The following is a 16,525-nucleotide window of genomic DNA, read 5'->3' as shown; positions in this document are numbered from 1 at the left end:
ATTTTTTAACCTCCATTCTATATAATTGGATTTCCCTCTAAAATTGTGGTGTAGATGAGGTAAAAATTTTTTGGACCATCATGATATGAATCCAAAGGTTAAGAAATGATTCCCTCCCCTTTGTTCCCTTTTCCTAACTCCAGAAATGATTATATTACATTTCCCTTTCCCTTCTTTCTCTATCCCCGTTAGTAAACTCCCAAACATAGTGTTAGCAAATTATACTCTCGGAATTAATTAATAGATTTGGAGTTGTTTAGAAATATGAAGATTCGAGAATCTAACATAAAGTTCACGAAAGAATTTAATGTCTAATATAATTTTAATAAAACCTCGATAAAAACGAAGCGTAAATTAAAAACATGAAGACTTGGGGCCTAATGTAACTAATAAAAGCATATGGACCACTTGAAGAGGTCAAAAGCCAACCAATTAATCCTTGTTTTCTTAATTACCATCCAAAATCCTCGACTTCCTTCATTCCCTCCTGTCCAATATTGCTCAACCCTCAAACCGACGATATATAAGTCCGGAACCGTGGCCTTAATCTAATCACCATTTTCCCTGCATTATTAATCTAGAATCTCCAACTCCCCTCATTAATTAATTTGCCTCCTTGTCATCCAGCACGATGGGAGCCTGTGCTAGCGGGCCCAAGACGCTGGATGACGCCACCTCCGCCCCTACAGAGAAGCCTGAGGTCACCAATCCTGGTGAATGCGGGGACATTAATGCCCCAGTTCAGGCGGTACGACACTAGTTTTTACTATCTTGTAGTTCTAGTTGCTCATAGACCTCTATTTTATAGTTTAATTGTTGCAGATAGGCCCGAGTTGTATTAAATTTCCTTAAGTACACTTTTACTCTAGTAGATGAAAGTAGCCAGTCTGTCTGAGGGTAAAAAAACGTCAAGAAAAAAAAAATTAGCCTAGGCCCTAGGGGCCTATATGCAACAGTGAAACCACACTGCTAGTACGTTCAAAACAACCATCAAACCATGCTACAATATGGGGTACGTGTATGTACAATTAACCCTTTGAAGTAAGGTTATTTTAAAAATTAATGGAAAATAATTCAAATAAATGTTTTATTTTCAATCATACAAAACGTAGCTGTTTTTAGTGATTAGAGTGTTAAAACGCACGTACGCACTACCGTGTACGGATGCGCGCCCTTGCTAAAGATGGCCAGGACCCGGTAGTTCAATTTTTCTCTTTGAATGATCTTTTGTGCAGGCGGAGGCTGAAAAGGGCACAGAGCCCGAGACCAAGGAAGAGCCCTTGGTAGACCTCTCAGAGCCAGAACCAGAAGCTAGCAAAAGCGGCGGGGTGGACTTGGCCCCTGAGATCAGTGAGTTGACGGTCGACGCACCAAAGCTAATTGTGACTGCACCTGTTGCAGAACAAGTCAACGCCACCGTAGTGAAGGAAACCAAAACTGAGGAAGAGGTGGTGGTCGAGGAGAAGACCGTAGAGGCGAAGGAATCTAAAGTTGTAGAAGACGAGAAGGAGTCGGAGTCGAAGATCTCTGCTTAAAGGGGAAAATGGCTATTTGTTTTTGAGTTGTGTATTTATATATTTGTTAATGGAGAGGAAACGAAATATGTGATTCTGTGACGTACATTTCTCCTCTCTGTTGTGGTATGCATTGCCAAATGTGTGTGCATGGGGACACATTCATTAAATATTTTAGTTAAATGATTAAATTGTTGAATTAATATGGAGATCCTTTGATCGTGAATCAATCTTAATGGAGATCCTTCACGACAACCGATGAGAGCTCTAGTTCAACAACATTCACAATCAATATCGTAAGTTACAATCTGACGACTCTCATATTCTCAAGGAACCAAGACGAAGATTACAAGACAATGATCTTTGCAACGCTATGACAAAAGAGATTACTTGTTGATAATCTCTCCAAATCAAGACGTGGAACTCATCACCGCGCTCTAAGACCAAAACGCGGAGGTCCTCCCCGTGTATCAACACCAAAACGCGGAGGTCCTCCTCGTGTGTCAACAGTAAAACGCGAGGGTCGAACCCGCGTTACAACATCAAAACGCTAGAGTCGGACCCGCGTTACAACATTAAAACGTTGGGGTCGGACCCGCGTTTTTCAATGCCCAGTGGGTACCCAACTCCGCGTCTCCAGTCTAAAATGCGGAGTTAGGGTCCTGAACGCCAACGTGGGCGTTTGACTCGTTCAAACACGAGCTGAACGGTTGCAGAAACCGTTTTCTCTCCACGATTTGAGGGATTTCTGCACCACTTAGGAGCGGATTAAGGGGGGTTACATCCCTCTCAATCCCATTATGAAGAGAATTAAGGGGACAGTTACACCCCTTAATTCCCTATAAATATGGGTAAACTCAATGGAGTTAGGGCTGGCTTTTTGGAACGGAGAGGCAGCAAGGTTAGATTTTCAGCATCTAAACTGTACGGGTTTGGAAGTTCTGCAGGATCTCAACCGCACAGAGAGGCAGGAGAGACGAAATCCTTGGAGATAGGATTTTTGAATCGAGTGCAGAAGATCAAAACTGAAAGGATTCTTCAACAACAGAATATCTGCTTGGTCATTAACCGAATCTTCGGTTCTAACAACTCTATTCACAGAGTTCTAACTCGTTCAGAGTTCTAAAACAAATCAACTCTTTTTCAAGAGTTCAAACTCGTCCAGAGTTATCAACTCATTCAGAGTTTCAAACTTGCCACGCAAGTTCTCCACAACGTCAAATCGTGAGGAGAAGATATCGTTCCAGTGAATCAAAACGTCGGATCGTCAACGGAGAGCAAACTCGACGCGAGCATTCGAGGGAGGCACTCTATCGCCACTGTGAAGAACGCAGAATTAAACAAATGGGGAGAATCAAATTCGTTCTCCTCTCTTTTGTAATCGGAATCCAAATTGTAATCGATTTTAAGCGAATACAAGTCAATTTTCTTTCATTGTCTTTTTACTGCAAATTTTTCCCCAAACACACACTGTCGGCGTTGCCCATTGCGGCTTCTTCCGTGACCGTCTCTTCAATTTCCAGGGAACCGGGAAGCCGGGCCCCACAATGGATCCCACTCTACGCACGAAGCTCATCCGTCATTGTGGTGCAACACCAAAGCAGAAGGATCCAGTGGCGTTTTTGGACCAAGGGACCTCATTTTCGGTCGACAACCAGTATTATAACCAAATTGCTCAGTATAGAGGAGTGATGTTAATAGATCAGGAGCTAACGTTGGATGACTCGACTGCTGGTATTGTTGCTGCTCTGGGAAAGGACGAGGACTTGTTCATGAAGAAGTTTGGTGCTGCGTTGGTGAAACTGGGGGGCCTTCACGTTATTGAAGGCAAAGCCGGGGAGATTAGGAAGGCTTGTGGTGTTGTCAATGGGGGGTTCAAATCTTCTTTTAGCAAATTGACTGGGGGTATTGATTAATTATAAGGCAGACGTCATTGAGGAAGATATACTATAGCTTCACATGTAGGTAAGTGTGTAATTTTCATTCCTTTCACAAGCATTATGTGTATGTGAAGAACTGAATGAAATACTTGCGATAACGTGTTCTATCTCTACTCTGCATCAAACAAATTAATAATCCTAAATCCTAAACTGAAGTAATGCAAATATATAACATATGAATAGTATCAAATATATATTTTGAACTTTCTGAGGTGTGGCTTCTTATATCTGCAAATACCGTTTGCCTGCCTTCAAATTTTAGATTTTTCCCGTATAAATCATCAATTTTGCAGAGTATTAAAGATTTTATTGAAACTTACAGCAGACTGCCAAACAAAGGCTAATAAAAGAAACAGTACCAATTTGACATGCATAACATCTACCATTGAAGGTATGACATGCAAAGCATCTACAATAGGAATTAAAAAGCCATAGAAAAAGCTAATCAAATAAAGGGTAAAATTAAGACAAATACAAATAACGGGTAAAATTAAGACAAATACAAATTAGCAAAGAAAAAACTAATCAAATAAAGGGTAAAATTAAGACAAATACAAACTAAACTAAAGATATTAAAGGCATAAGTCTTGGGCAATTTGGTAAACTACTTGAGTAAAGGGTAGAATTGAGTAAAGGGTAGAATTAAGACAGATACAGATTAAACTAAAGATAATAAGCATACCAAAGATTTCATTCTTGTAGATTAGAAATTTTGATAGATATTGAAGTGAATGAACCAAAGCTCCAGTCCTCCTCTCACAAGTATCTTAAGCGTAAATACAGATCTCCTTACAGAAGGAATTACAATATGGTAGTTCCCAAAGTCCATTACCACCATAATTTGCCACAAAATGCAGTGTTATATAGACGCTATGACAAGATTATCAATCAATCATTGCCTAAAGAAGATGCATCAAACGTTATTTTCTGCTTACTTCCCAAAGTTTCTACGCAAACACAGGATATGGAGGTGGAAAAAGATCAATCGGATACCACAACAGAAAACTAAAAAAAGTTGAGCACTTGCACATAAATGACCAAAAATGAACCAAAATGTTAGGCTACATTAAACCTTTTCTGCTTCTTGTTCAGCTTCTTCAACTGTTTCTTCTCCTGCCTCATAGAAGGCTGTAGGCTATCAGAAGGTGCAGCAGTCACGATCTCTTGCTCGACAGGTCGAGGATCTTCAGGGAGGGTAGAATGGAGAAATCTTTTGGCAGAACCATGGTGGGTGCAGAAAAGTTTGAGCATCTTCCTTCCTCTCATCCATTTCAGCATGATCTTCATATGGGTTTTGCTGCTGAGCCCATCAATACCAGCTTCCTAGTAAAAAAAAGCCAACATGTAAATCCAGAGGAATTCATGCACCAGTTTAAAGAGGGAACATGACTTTATGCAAAATAAATGACAAGAAGTTACTATCTGCGGTTAATTCTCATGTCCAATCAATTGGCCTCTTGATGCGAGCGTAGCATGGTAGTAACAGAAAAAAGAAAATGATCCACCAAAGGGTTCGTGTTTCTGATTGGGAAAGCCAAGAACTAAATAATGATTAATAGGGAGAGCAATCTGCTAGAGTGTTGGAGCAGTCTTCAGTTCACCAAAAAGAGATTCTTAAAAAAGAGTGGTCTCCACTCTCCAGTTCGAGAGCAAATGTAAGGGAGTAAGAAGTGAAGTAGAGACATAACTTTAACTTACTCGTCTAACCAGAATCAAGTATATAAGGAACTATTGTAGACTAAGTAAACAAAGAAGATATGAGAATAACTTGCTTGACATGAAATAGCAGTTGTAATAAATAGGTCATGTCAGCTTAATTGAATGCCCGCTGCTAATATGCTGGTGCATGGAAACCATGTCTTTACTAAATATGTAAATGGTTATCTACCTATACGAGCTCATTTGGATTCACATGCAAGTGTAATCTCCAGTAAGATTGTATATCTATGTATATAACAAAGAGATAAAGAAACTCTTGACATATTTCTACAACATTGATTCATCATACATTGCATATTGCTTTCAACCAGGTTACTTCAACTACAACACTTAAATTAAATGAACAACTCAAACATGTAAGAAAATCCTAACAAATCTTTTACCTTTACATTCTGAAATAGTATAACTTTTGTCTGGGAATCATTCAGGTATGAGGTGACTTGAAAATGGAGGTCATTCCTAATTTCCGACCATGTACTTTCACCCTAAGAGCACATCAATTATGGGCAGAACCACACATCCAGGCACAAGCAAAAACATGTGCATCGCTGCCTTCAACTAAGTGGCACATAGAACCAGAAAAGCAAAACTTTGGTCATGGTACAATCGGAACTAAGAGATATTAAACCATTTATTCATGAGGGGCATTATTCTCTAAACTGAATAAACATTGCTATTGTGTGATCTGTATGTTTTATATGTAAGGAGAGCCTTTAACTCATCATTCAGTGCAATTGCTCTTGGTATTTTTTAGCTCCATAGCCTCCAGCTTGTTTTTGCATAAACAAATCTTCATATTAAATTATATGCCTGAATTGCGATAGATACCAATAACAACAAGACACCTAAATCATATTACTAACTACTGGATATAAAAAAAAACCTTCATTATTTACCATTCAGTCACAACTAATCTACTTAATAAAAGTTTAAGGTCTCTACTGAGGTAGAATGCTTCGGCAAACTCTATCAGTATGAACCAAATTCCAAATCATACTTAAAAGGCTCCGAGTATATCCAACATTTCCCCAATTGAAAAGAGTGTCAATACTCAAGGAAAACAACTTCAGCCTGCAAATCTGCATTTGTTTAAGTTATAACATAATTTCTTGGGATCATGATGTCCACGAAATCCTACAGCATGCCCGAAATGTCTTAGAGATCTCCAATTGCACTGTAAACATGATTTTCAAGAATAATGCTAGAGTCTGGGTATTTAAATCTCATAAGTATGATGACTTTTATATTAGAATGACATGAATCTCATTAGTACAAAGTTTATTTTCAAATTGCTAACCGATGGGCAAAATTAGAAAGGGCAAAGAGAAGTAAGACATAAGAATTTGAATCTGCCTAAATGGATCTGAGCGAAAAGCTAGGTGCACAAAAAGAGAACAATAAATTAGATAAACAATGAAGATGAACAACGAGGTTAAAAGAAGGGTAATAGATGACAACTCCTTGTGTGCTCTTTTTTCAGACTAGAAGAATTTGGAAGGTTGCTCATTAGCTACATGAGAAAAATCTACATCAGCTGTCTAACGACCTTCTAAAGGAGGGTCGTTGCTCATGATTTCTGACTCACAGGCGGGTTGCAAAAATGTAATCAATTCTTTTGTGGAGATTTTCACAATTTTCAGCTGTAGACCATTCAGCCCAACTGTGACGTGTAATACCGAGACAGCTGTAACTATGATGGTGGTGGACTTTCCAAAAGCCATTTATTACCTGCGTTATCAAGTCATGGCAATAGGAAGTAGTAGGGTTAAGTCAAAATATAATGAAGTTCATCTGGGCGTTTAGACACAGATTCCCTGAACATAAGAAGCATGTTACTTGGAATCAGTTTGATATCTAGTATAAATGTTGGATTTTTTGGTCAAAACCGCTTTTCAAAATGAGTTTTCAAACTATATATATATTAACTACAAGTACTTTTCATAAATGCTTAGTAGCCTAGTGGAAAGTTTATGTTTTGGTATTTCAAAAGATCCCTTGTTCGAGACTTGCCAACGGTAAAGCCAAGAAGTGTTTTATTTGAATTAATCCCTTATAAGTTCTAGTGGGTCGTGGGCCGTGGGCCAATGGGCCGGTGATCGGGGCTAATCGGACTGAGGCGCTAAGTGACGCTTTGTTAGGCGTACTTTGCACTTCGCACGGAGGCATCAGGGCGATCGTTCGATGAGGTTCGTCTATCATACGAGTTCGCTCGTTCGACGATGTTCGTCTGTCATACGAGGTTCTCCTGTTTGACAACGTTCGCTCGTTCAACGAGGTTCGTCTGTCATACGAGGTTCGTCCATTTGACGACGTTCGTTTGTCAAACGAGGTTCGTCTGATTTGCTGAGTCGTGACCCTCGCGTTTCGTAGCAACGCGTCCATTGATTGCCTCGTATTCAGTAGTTACTGCATACAGCAGTTACACCAGCATTTAGAGCAATTTAATGCATTGATGTTACAATCTTAATTACCATTAAGAATTGTAATAGTCATATTAATTGCTAGTGACTCTTGAACTGGCCTTAGAGGCCTATAAATAGCGTCATTGGGCAGCTCTTGGTTGCTGCTAAAAACTCTCTCGCGAGCGTGGAATACGAACGTCAGTATAGAAGACGAACGTCGGTATACACACGCGAGCTTGGAAAACGAACGTCGGATCGACGTTGTTGTTGCTGTTGTTGTGCTACTGCTGCAGAACTGTGCCCGCAGGAACCCTGAAACCGAAAGATTTTGAACCAAAAGGATGAGATCGATGAGATCTTTTGCCTTGACCTAAAGGTCAGGTCGAGGAGATCTTGACAGTACTGGGTTAGTACACACCAGAGTATTGTACTGCTATTCCTGGAAACAGTTTGTCCTTGGGATCATTGCATCGGAGTAGACCAAATATTGCTTTAAGCATAGCGTTTCACAAATACACAGCAGTTAATTGAAAAGTTTAAAATAACAGCACATCATCCTTCACTGTTTAATTCCAGATTTAACCATTATTTCCAACAATCTTAAAGCAATATTTCAGATCTACTAATGGATCCTGTGAGGACTCTTGGAGTGGACTGTTTCAAGTTAGAAAACTTTGATGGATCTAACTTTAACGCATGGCGTCGAAAAGTGATTTTTGTGATGCAACTCCTAAAAATCTACTATGTGGTTTCTGAAGAAAAACCTGACTTTGAAGAAGACTATGAGTCTGAAATCTCTCGTGATAAAGATGATCATTTTTGTAGGAGTTATCTCCTTAACTGCATGGCTGATCATCTGGCAGATGCTTACACCAACAAACTATCTGCAAAGAAATTCTGGAATGCTCTGGAGGAGCAATACAAAGATGAGGAGAAGCTTTCCAAGTTTCACCTCATTAAAAAATTTCTGGACTTCAAGTTTGAAGATGACACTGAGATTTTGCCTCAAGTCAAAGAACCCGAAAAGCTTGTTATGAAGCTGAATGATAAAAATATCAGTCTTTGTCAAACCTTTATTTCTAGTGAAATTGTTAACAAGCGTCCTCCATCTTGGATGTCGTTCTCCAAGGACCTTCAAAGAAGAAAAAGACAGGTGACTTTATCTGATTTGAAGAGGTTCATTCGGATCAAGGACGAGATTCGGACTCGCACAAAGAATGAGCTCCTAGCTAAGCAGAAGGCGTCTGCTAACATGGTGGCAGATTCGGACTCGCACAAAGAATGAGCTCCTAGCTAAGCAGAAGGCGTCTGCTAACATGGTGGCTACTAACTCTGAGAAGGGGAATGAGCTCCTAGCTAAGCAGAAGGCGTCTGCTAACATGGTGGCTACTAACTCTGAGAAGGGTACCAGATCTTCTAAGAAAAAGAAGTCTTTTAACAAAAAGAAGAATCATAGTCCGAAGAACTTGAATATTCAGAAGAAAAATTTCAAGAAGAGCGAAAAATGCTTCAATTGTGGGAAGCAAAGATATTTTGCCAAAGACTTCAAAGCACCAAAGAAGGGAATAATACACAATGTTAATCAACTTGACAATTGTGTGGCTATACTCTTTCAGGTGACAACTCCTAGCAAAGTCTCTGGTTGGTGGTAAGATACAGGTGTAACCTGTCATGTCTGCTCCAACAGAGATTTGTTCTCTTCCTATGTTGCTGCCAAAGAAAACGTATCAATGGCTGATCATTCTATGGTTCCTATTCTTGGAACTGGGACTGTGGTGCTGACTCTTTCTTCAGGAAAGACTCTCACATTGAAAGATGTGAAACATGTTTCCTCAATTGTCAAAAACTTAGTCTCTGAAAGCCTGCTGTGTGACGCCGGTATGAGACTGGATTTCCAAGGAGGAAACAATGTGTTATCTTTTAAGAAAATATATTTTGGCAATGCATATCGTACTGATGGTATGTATAAGATCAGTACTATTGTACCTAACTCAGTTGTAAATGAAATATCATCTTCTGTTTACTCCTCTGTATTATGGCATAATAAGCTAGGACATGTAAACTATAGAAATCTGTCTAGCATGGAAAAGTTAGGATTACTTCCTAAATGTGGGGGTAACAAACCTGAGAAATGTGAAGTCTACGCGCAAGCGAAGTTGACAAGGAAGTCATTTCCTAGTGTCACAAGGAGTACCAACTTATTGGATTTGATTCACTCAGATACTTGTGATTTTAAGAGCTTCGTCACTCGAGACGGCATGAAGTACTTCATCACCTTTATTGATGATCACTCTCGCTTCTGTCACATCTACCTGCTGAAATCTAAAGATGAAGCTCTCAGCAAGTTTGTCGAGTTTTAGACTCGAGTGGAGAAGCAGCTTGGACTTTAGGCGAAAACACTCAGGAGTGACAGAGGAGGGGAGTACCGATATAAGGAGTCGGAGGCATACTTCAAGGAGTATGGAATCATTGCTGAAACTACTGCTCCGTATTCTCCGTAATCTAATGAAATTATAGAAAGAAAGAATCGCACATTGACCGAGATGATGAATTCGATACTAATCACATCTAGTCTACCTACATGCTATTGGGGAGAGGATTTGCTGATGGTAAACTGGATTTTGAACATAGTACCATATTCCAAAACTGATAGTACTCATCTTCAGTTATGGTTAGGATATCTAGATCCTTTGGATAGTCTCAAAGTGTGAAGGTGTCTCGCATATGTTTGAGTTCCAGATATCAGAAGGCCTAAGCTCGGACCAAAGGCAAACAGATGTGTGTTTCTTGACTTTGTTGTAGATAATAATGCTTGCAGGTTCCTTGATCTTGGAACTAACTCCATCATTGAAGTTCAGGATGCAGAATTTTTTAAGGATAAGTTTATCAAAGATAAATGATTATTGCTCAAAGATATAGCAGAGAATGCTAGTACGTCAGACGCACCAGAGGAGCCAGTTTCGCGAGAAACTAAATGTGTCAGTGATGAAGAAGTTACTGAACCATCTTCCAAGCGTGTCAGGAGACAGAAAGATTTTGGAGATGATTTCCATCACCTATAATGTGGAAGAAGACTCACAGACTTTTCAAGAAGCAATACAGTCAACAGACGTTCTTCTGTGGAAAGAAGCTATAGATGATGAGATGGATTCATTGATCCAAAATCACACGTGGAAGCTGGTGGATGTACCTGAAGGTGCTAGGTCTATCAGTTGCAAGTGGATCTTTAAGAAGAAGCTTCGTCCTGATGGTACTGTTGAGAAGTACAAAGCAAGACTGGTGGCGAAAGGATTCTCTCAGAGAGAAGGAATAGATTTCTTTGACATCTATGCACCAGTTTGCAGGATCACTACCATCAGAGTGCTTATCGCATGGACGGCGATAAAAAGATTCGTTATACATCAGATGGATGTGAAGACTGTATTTCTCAATGGAGACCTCACAGAAAAGATCTACATGAAGAAACCAGAAGGACTTGATGCTCCAGCTGATAAAGTTTGTAAACTTATTAAGTCTCTATATGGACTTAAGAAGACACTGAAACCCTAGCATGAGAAGTTCGATAAGGTTGTTCGTAATAATGGGTATCAAGTCAGTGAGTCTGACAAGTGCCTATATACATCAAGGTCGCTGAAAGGAATGTGGTGATTACTGCCTCTATGTAGATGATATGCTCATCGTCAGAAGTGATTTGAAGATATTAATATCTACGAAGAAATTTCTATCAGCTCAGTTCAGCATGAAAGACCTTAGAACTGCGGACGTGATTCTCAGAATCAAAATCATATACTCTAAAGAGGGTATTGGATTGTCCCAATCTCATTATGTCGAGAGCATGCTAAGAAAGTATGGCTACTACGACCTGTCAGAATTGTCAGTACCGTATGATTACAACAATAAGCTTTGACCGAACACTGGAAGACCAGTAGAGCAGCTAAGGTACTCAAAGATAATTGGAAGTCTTATGTACGCGATGAGCTGCAAAAGGTCAGATATAGCATTCGCTGTAGGAATGCTTAGTAGGTTCACAAGCAATCCTGAAAAGCTTCACTGGGATGCTGTCCAGAGATTGATGAGATACTTAAAAGAAACTACAGGTCTAGACCTATTCTACACTGGATATCCGGCTGTAATCGAAGGATATTCAGATGAGAGCTGGTGCTCAGAACCAGATGAGTACAGATCTACTGGAGGTTTTGTCTTCACTATGGATGGAGCTGTCGTCTCGTGGAAATCTAAGAAGCAAACTATAATTGCACAGTCATCAATGGAATATATGTTCTTCACACTCTGTGCTACAAGAGATGAAGCTGAGTGACTCAGTTATATTCTCCGAGACCTTCCATTGACAGAATTACAAAGCGTAATTACAATCTATTGTGATAATCAAGCAACGGGTGCTGTGACAGCCAATGTTTTAAATATCGGATATCGGAAAAATATCGGATGGCCAAAATTCATATCGGATTGCGGATATCGAAAAAATATCGGGGATATGTGGTAAATATCGGAATGCTATAATGAATGTTTGCATACATAGTATAACGCATTAAAATGTAATCTCAACATATGTAATAAAATTTAAGCATACAAAATATGAATAATATATGTTTAGGATCGCTAATCAACCTTCTAAAACAAACAAAAGTGCAAAGCAACGTTGTAACATTCGATCTGCTTTTTTTAGGGCAAAATATCATTTGATATAATGGGAAAATCTTGATATCTCGCCCAAAAATTCCAAACACGGTATATTATTTTGCAACAAGCTATATAAAAAGATATATTGATCCATATATCGGCTAATATATCGGCCATATCGAGGATTTATCACTCAAAATAGCCAAAAAACGATAAAGGATATTTAAAGACCATATCGGTTGCGGCAAGCCCTGTAAAAGGATATATCGGGGGATATATCGGGCCATGTCGGGGATATTTAAAACAATGGTGACAGCGAACTTGTTGTTCAATGAAAAGAAGCGGACCATTAGTCTGAAGCATGGCTATTTGAGAAAACTCATTTGCCAAGGAGTCATCTCGGTGATTAACGTTCGGTCTTCAGATAATGTGGCTGATCCTTTGACTAAAGGTCTGAAAAATAACATAGTCGAAAGGACGTCTGCTGTAATGGGTCTCAAAGTTTTGTGAGTCTTACAAATACTTACCATGTTCATCCAATTATTAGTTTAAAGCTTACGCTACTAATAATAAAGATAACTAGTTTAAAAGCCAAGTAAGATTTACAAAGTTTGGTGAGTCTTACAAACACTTACCATTTCGTCAAGTTATTAGTTCAAAGCTTACGCTATTAATGACAAGATGATTGGTTCAAAAGTCAAGTAAGATTTACAAGTAAAATCCTATCATGTTAAGAGGTTGTCTGTTAAGCCTTAATGGGTCTAAAGCATTTCGGATGCGGGATGTTGGATAAGTAACATGTCTAAAGGACTAACCGATAATCCTATCATGTAAAGGGATTAGCTGTTAAGCCTTAATGAGTCCAAAGCATTTCGGATGCGGGGTGTTAGATAGGAAACACGCCTAAAGGACTCACGTAGAATCCTATCATGAGAGAGGATGACTCTTAAGCTTTAATGAGTTCAAAACATTTCGGATACGAGATGTTTGATAGGAAACATGCCTAAAGAACTCACCTATGTCTGGGTGGAGATTTGATCGTCTCCTATGATGTCTTGTGAAAAGATACCTAGAACCCTAGCAGAAACCAGGACAAGCACGTGGTCATAAATGTGCAAAGGCAAAGACAAGTGTGGTTCAAAATGAAAACTACCACAGATGAGTTTGATCTTGTGTGATCGCTAGATTTTAGACATGTGCTGATTCAAGTTTCTGTGACACCATACATCTATCTTCTATTCAGTTGGTCTAAGGAGGATTCAAGTCCTTACGACATCTACCTTATGCACAACGATTAAAATAACGACACCATAACACGATACTAGTTTAAAAACTTGTGCAGGATTGTTAGATTTTTTGGTCAAACCCGTTTTCCAAAATGAGTTTTTAAACTATATATATATATATATATATTTAGTAATAAAAAAACATTCTACTTATGAATATATACTCCAGCATCTTTGTCATGTCATCGTCATGGATAAAAATAATACTAAGAAGAGGCATGAGATCATCACAAGAGATTTTTAGTTAAAAAAAATTAGATTACCATTTATATTTTCACAACGAAATACATGTTTGTCACTTGCTGACATGTACCAATAATTGTACATTGACAATAATATCCCGTACAAATTAAATGAACGAAAGTTATGTTGGATTTTTTGGTCAAAACTGCTTTTCAAAATGAGTTTTCAAACTATATATATATTAACTACAAGTACTTTTCATAAATGCTTAGTAGCCTAGTGGAAAGTTTATGTTTTGGTATTTCAAAAGGTCCCTTGTTCGAGGCTTGCCAACGGCAAGCCGAGAAATATTTTATTTGAATTAATCCCTTATAAGTTATAGTGGGTCGTGGGCCGTGGGCCAAGGATCGGGGCTAATCAGGCTGAGGCGCTAAGTGGTGCTTTGTTAGGTGCATTTTTTACTTCGCACGGAGGCATCGGGGCGAGGTGGCGCCACGTTGGCTACTACTATGGCCGCCACGGAGGTTGCCTCGCAGGTTGCTTCGCAGCATGCGGACGAGCTACGTATTCGCACGAGAGTGACCCTAGCGTTCTCGTAATTTGACAAGGTTCGCTCGTTCGACGAGGTTCATCTGTCATACGAGATTCGTCTGTTTGACGATGTTCATTCGTTCGACAAGGTTCATCTGTCATACGAGGTTCGCCTGTTTGACAATGCTCGTTCATTCGACGAGATTCGTCTGTCATACGAGGTTCGCTTGTTTGACGAGGTTCGTTTGTCATACGAGGTTCGCTTGTTTGACGAGGTTCGTCTGTCATACGAGGTTCGCCTGTTCGACGAGGTTCGTTCGTTCGACGAGGTTCGTTCGTTCGACGAGGTTCGTCTGTCATACGAGGTTCGCCTGTTTGACGACGTTCGCTCGTTCGACGAGGTTCGTCTGTCATACGAGGTTCGCCTGTTTGACGACGTTCGTTTGTCAAACGAGCTTCGTCTGATTTGCTGAGTCGTGACCCTCGCGTTTCATAACAACGCGTCCATTGATTGCCTCGTATTCAGCAGTTACTGCATGCAGCAGTTACAACAGCATTTAGAGCAATTTAATGCATTGATGTTACAATCTTAATTACCATTAAGATTGTAACAGTCACATTAATTGGTAGTGACTCTTGAGCTGGCCTTAGAGGCCTATACATAACGCCCTTTGGCAGCTCTTGGTTGCTGCTGAAAACTCTCTCGCGAGCGTGGAATACGAACGTCAGTATAGAATACGAACGTCAGTATACACACGCGAGCTTGGAAAATGAACGTCGGATCGAGGTTGTTGTTGCTGTTGTTGTGCTGCTGCTGCAGAACTGTGCCCGCAGGAACTCTGAAACCGAAAGGTTATGAACCGAAAGGTTCCGAGATCGAGGAGATCTTTTGCCTTGACCGAAAGGTCAGATCGATGAGATCTTGATAGTACTAGGTTGGTGCACACCAGAGTACTGAACTGCTGTTCCTGGAAGCAGTTTGATCTTAGGATCCTTGTACCGGAGTAGGCCAAATATTGCTTTAAGCACAGCGTTTCACAAACGCATATCAGTTAATTGAAAAGTTTAAAATAACAGCACATCAACCTCCACTGTTTAATTCCAGATTTAACCATTATTTCCAACAATAAATCTCTGCGTCGTTTTAAATTCCATGCATGCATATATGGTCCGTACTCTGTAGACCAATTGGATTATCTTGCATTGCTGTTGCAGATCAAAGGACTTCTATCCGCACTTGGATTCTCCATTCCACAAGTTGTCTATCTCCCAAGTTTTATCGGATATAATCTAGAAGACTCTAAATTAACAGCTGATAAGAAAAGAAAATGGCAACAACAGCTCATAGGCACATGAGAAGTGAAGAAAATCCTCATCATCCAATCAATTTTTGTTTTAGTTCAACCACTAGGCACGTACCTGAAAAATAGCCTCGGCATACTAAGACGGCGTCCTTTGACATGGAAAACATATACGGATCAATAGAAACTATATATATCTAACTAAACTTACTCAATGAGCCTCTGATAGAATATAATGTGGTTAGGTCTAGAAAATGTATTACATGTGAGGAGAACAAAAGTGGTAAAACTAGATGAACTCGCAAGGCAGTTCCAACCCTCTAATAATGCAGTAAAAAAGTTTTAACACAATATATTTCCAACTGCTTTAGCAAACCATAGACAAATTTCCAAGTTTCACTGTTCTAAGCAAATTCAACAATTTGCAAATTTGTTTTAGGATTCGTTTCAACGGATACAGAAACCCCGTGTAGAATTTCCGCTCCTATTATTAATTTACTACCTAACATTCCCAGAGATCAACTGGTACCGCTAAAGAAATAAAACCCTTCAGTGGAGCATTTCATCAAACACCTCGTAAGCAACACGTGGGCTGATTTAGATACCTTAGCGTGGTTCCAAGTGTTGGAAACCGACAAGGGTCCTCTCTCTTTGATGATCTGGAAGAGGCCTTGAGATATGGCCTTGGCCTCCTCTCTTGGCACCTTGGGGTTTATCCTCTTTAGGTCCGGCGCGCATTTCCGAGAGAAATACCGTACCAACTTCATCCCTGCCGCTGCTGCAGCGCCTGCTGCGCCGCCGCCGCCGACGCGGAACAACATGCTTTTTTTTTCTGGGCGTTCCGCCTGCTCGATCTCACTCGCGATTGTTGGATCTTTCTTTCCAGGATACGTAGGCTTCTTAGTGGGCCCTGATGGCTAGTTCTTTTCGAAGCTTAATTTTGGGCTAAGGCCCCAGCTAGCCTACACTATAGCCTTTACGCGAGGCCGGTGTGCACGCTCCTGAGGC

At 39.9% G+C, this 16,525-nt stretch overlaps 3 protein-coding genes across 3 annotated transcripts; 2 read left to right on the top strand and 1 right to left on the bottom strand.

Moving 5' to 3' along the window:
• LOC109835868 lies at positions 560 to 1,697 on the top strand. The gene is made up of 2 exons (XM_020403850.1): positions 560 to 748; positions 1,236 to 1,697. The coding sequence occupies exons 1-2, from the start codon at positions 632 to 634 to the stop codon at positions 1,533 to 1,535; spliced, it is 417 nt and encodes a 138-aa protein (XP_020259439.1). The 5' UTR covers positions 560 to 631; the 3' UTR covers positions 1,536 to 1,697.
• Positions 3,062 to 3,430, top strand: LOC109838403 (peroxidase 44-like). The gene has a single exon (XM_020406853.1). The coding sequence runs from the start codon at positions 3,062 to 3,064 to the stop codon at positions 3,428 to 3,430; it is 369 nt and encodes a 122-aa protein (XP_020262442.1).
• LOC109837063 lies at positions 4,183 to 16,464 on the bottom strand. Its single transcript, XM_020405147.1, has 2 exons — positions 16,123 to 16,464; positions 4,183 to 4,777 (listed from the first exon to the last, which is right to left on the bottom strand). Exons 1-2 carry the CDS (start codon positions 16,336 to 16,338, stop codon positions 4,511 to 4,513), a joined length of 483 nt encoding a protein of 160 aa, XP_020260736.1. The 5' UTR covers positions 16,339 to 16,464; the 3' UTR covers positions 4,183 to 4,510.

The sequence above is a fragment of the Asparagus officinalis genome, chromosome 4 (assembly GCF_001876935.1).
Source record: "Asparagus officinalis chromosome 4, Aspof.V1, whole genome shotgun sequence".
NCBI classification, from domain to species: Eukaryota; Viridiplantae; Streptophyta; class Magnoliopsida; order Asparagales; family Asparagaceae; genus Asparagus; species Asparagus officinalis.
Note: the sequence above shows the minus strand (reverse complement) of the source record. Positions and strands in the feature narration are given on the sequence as shown.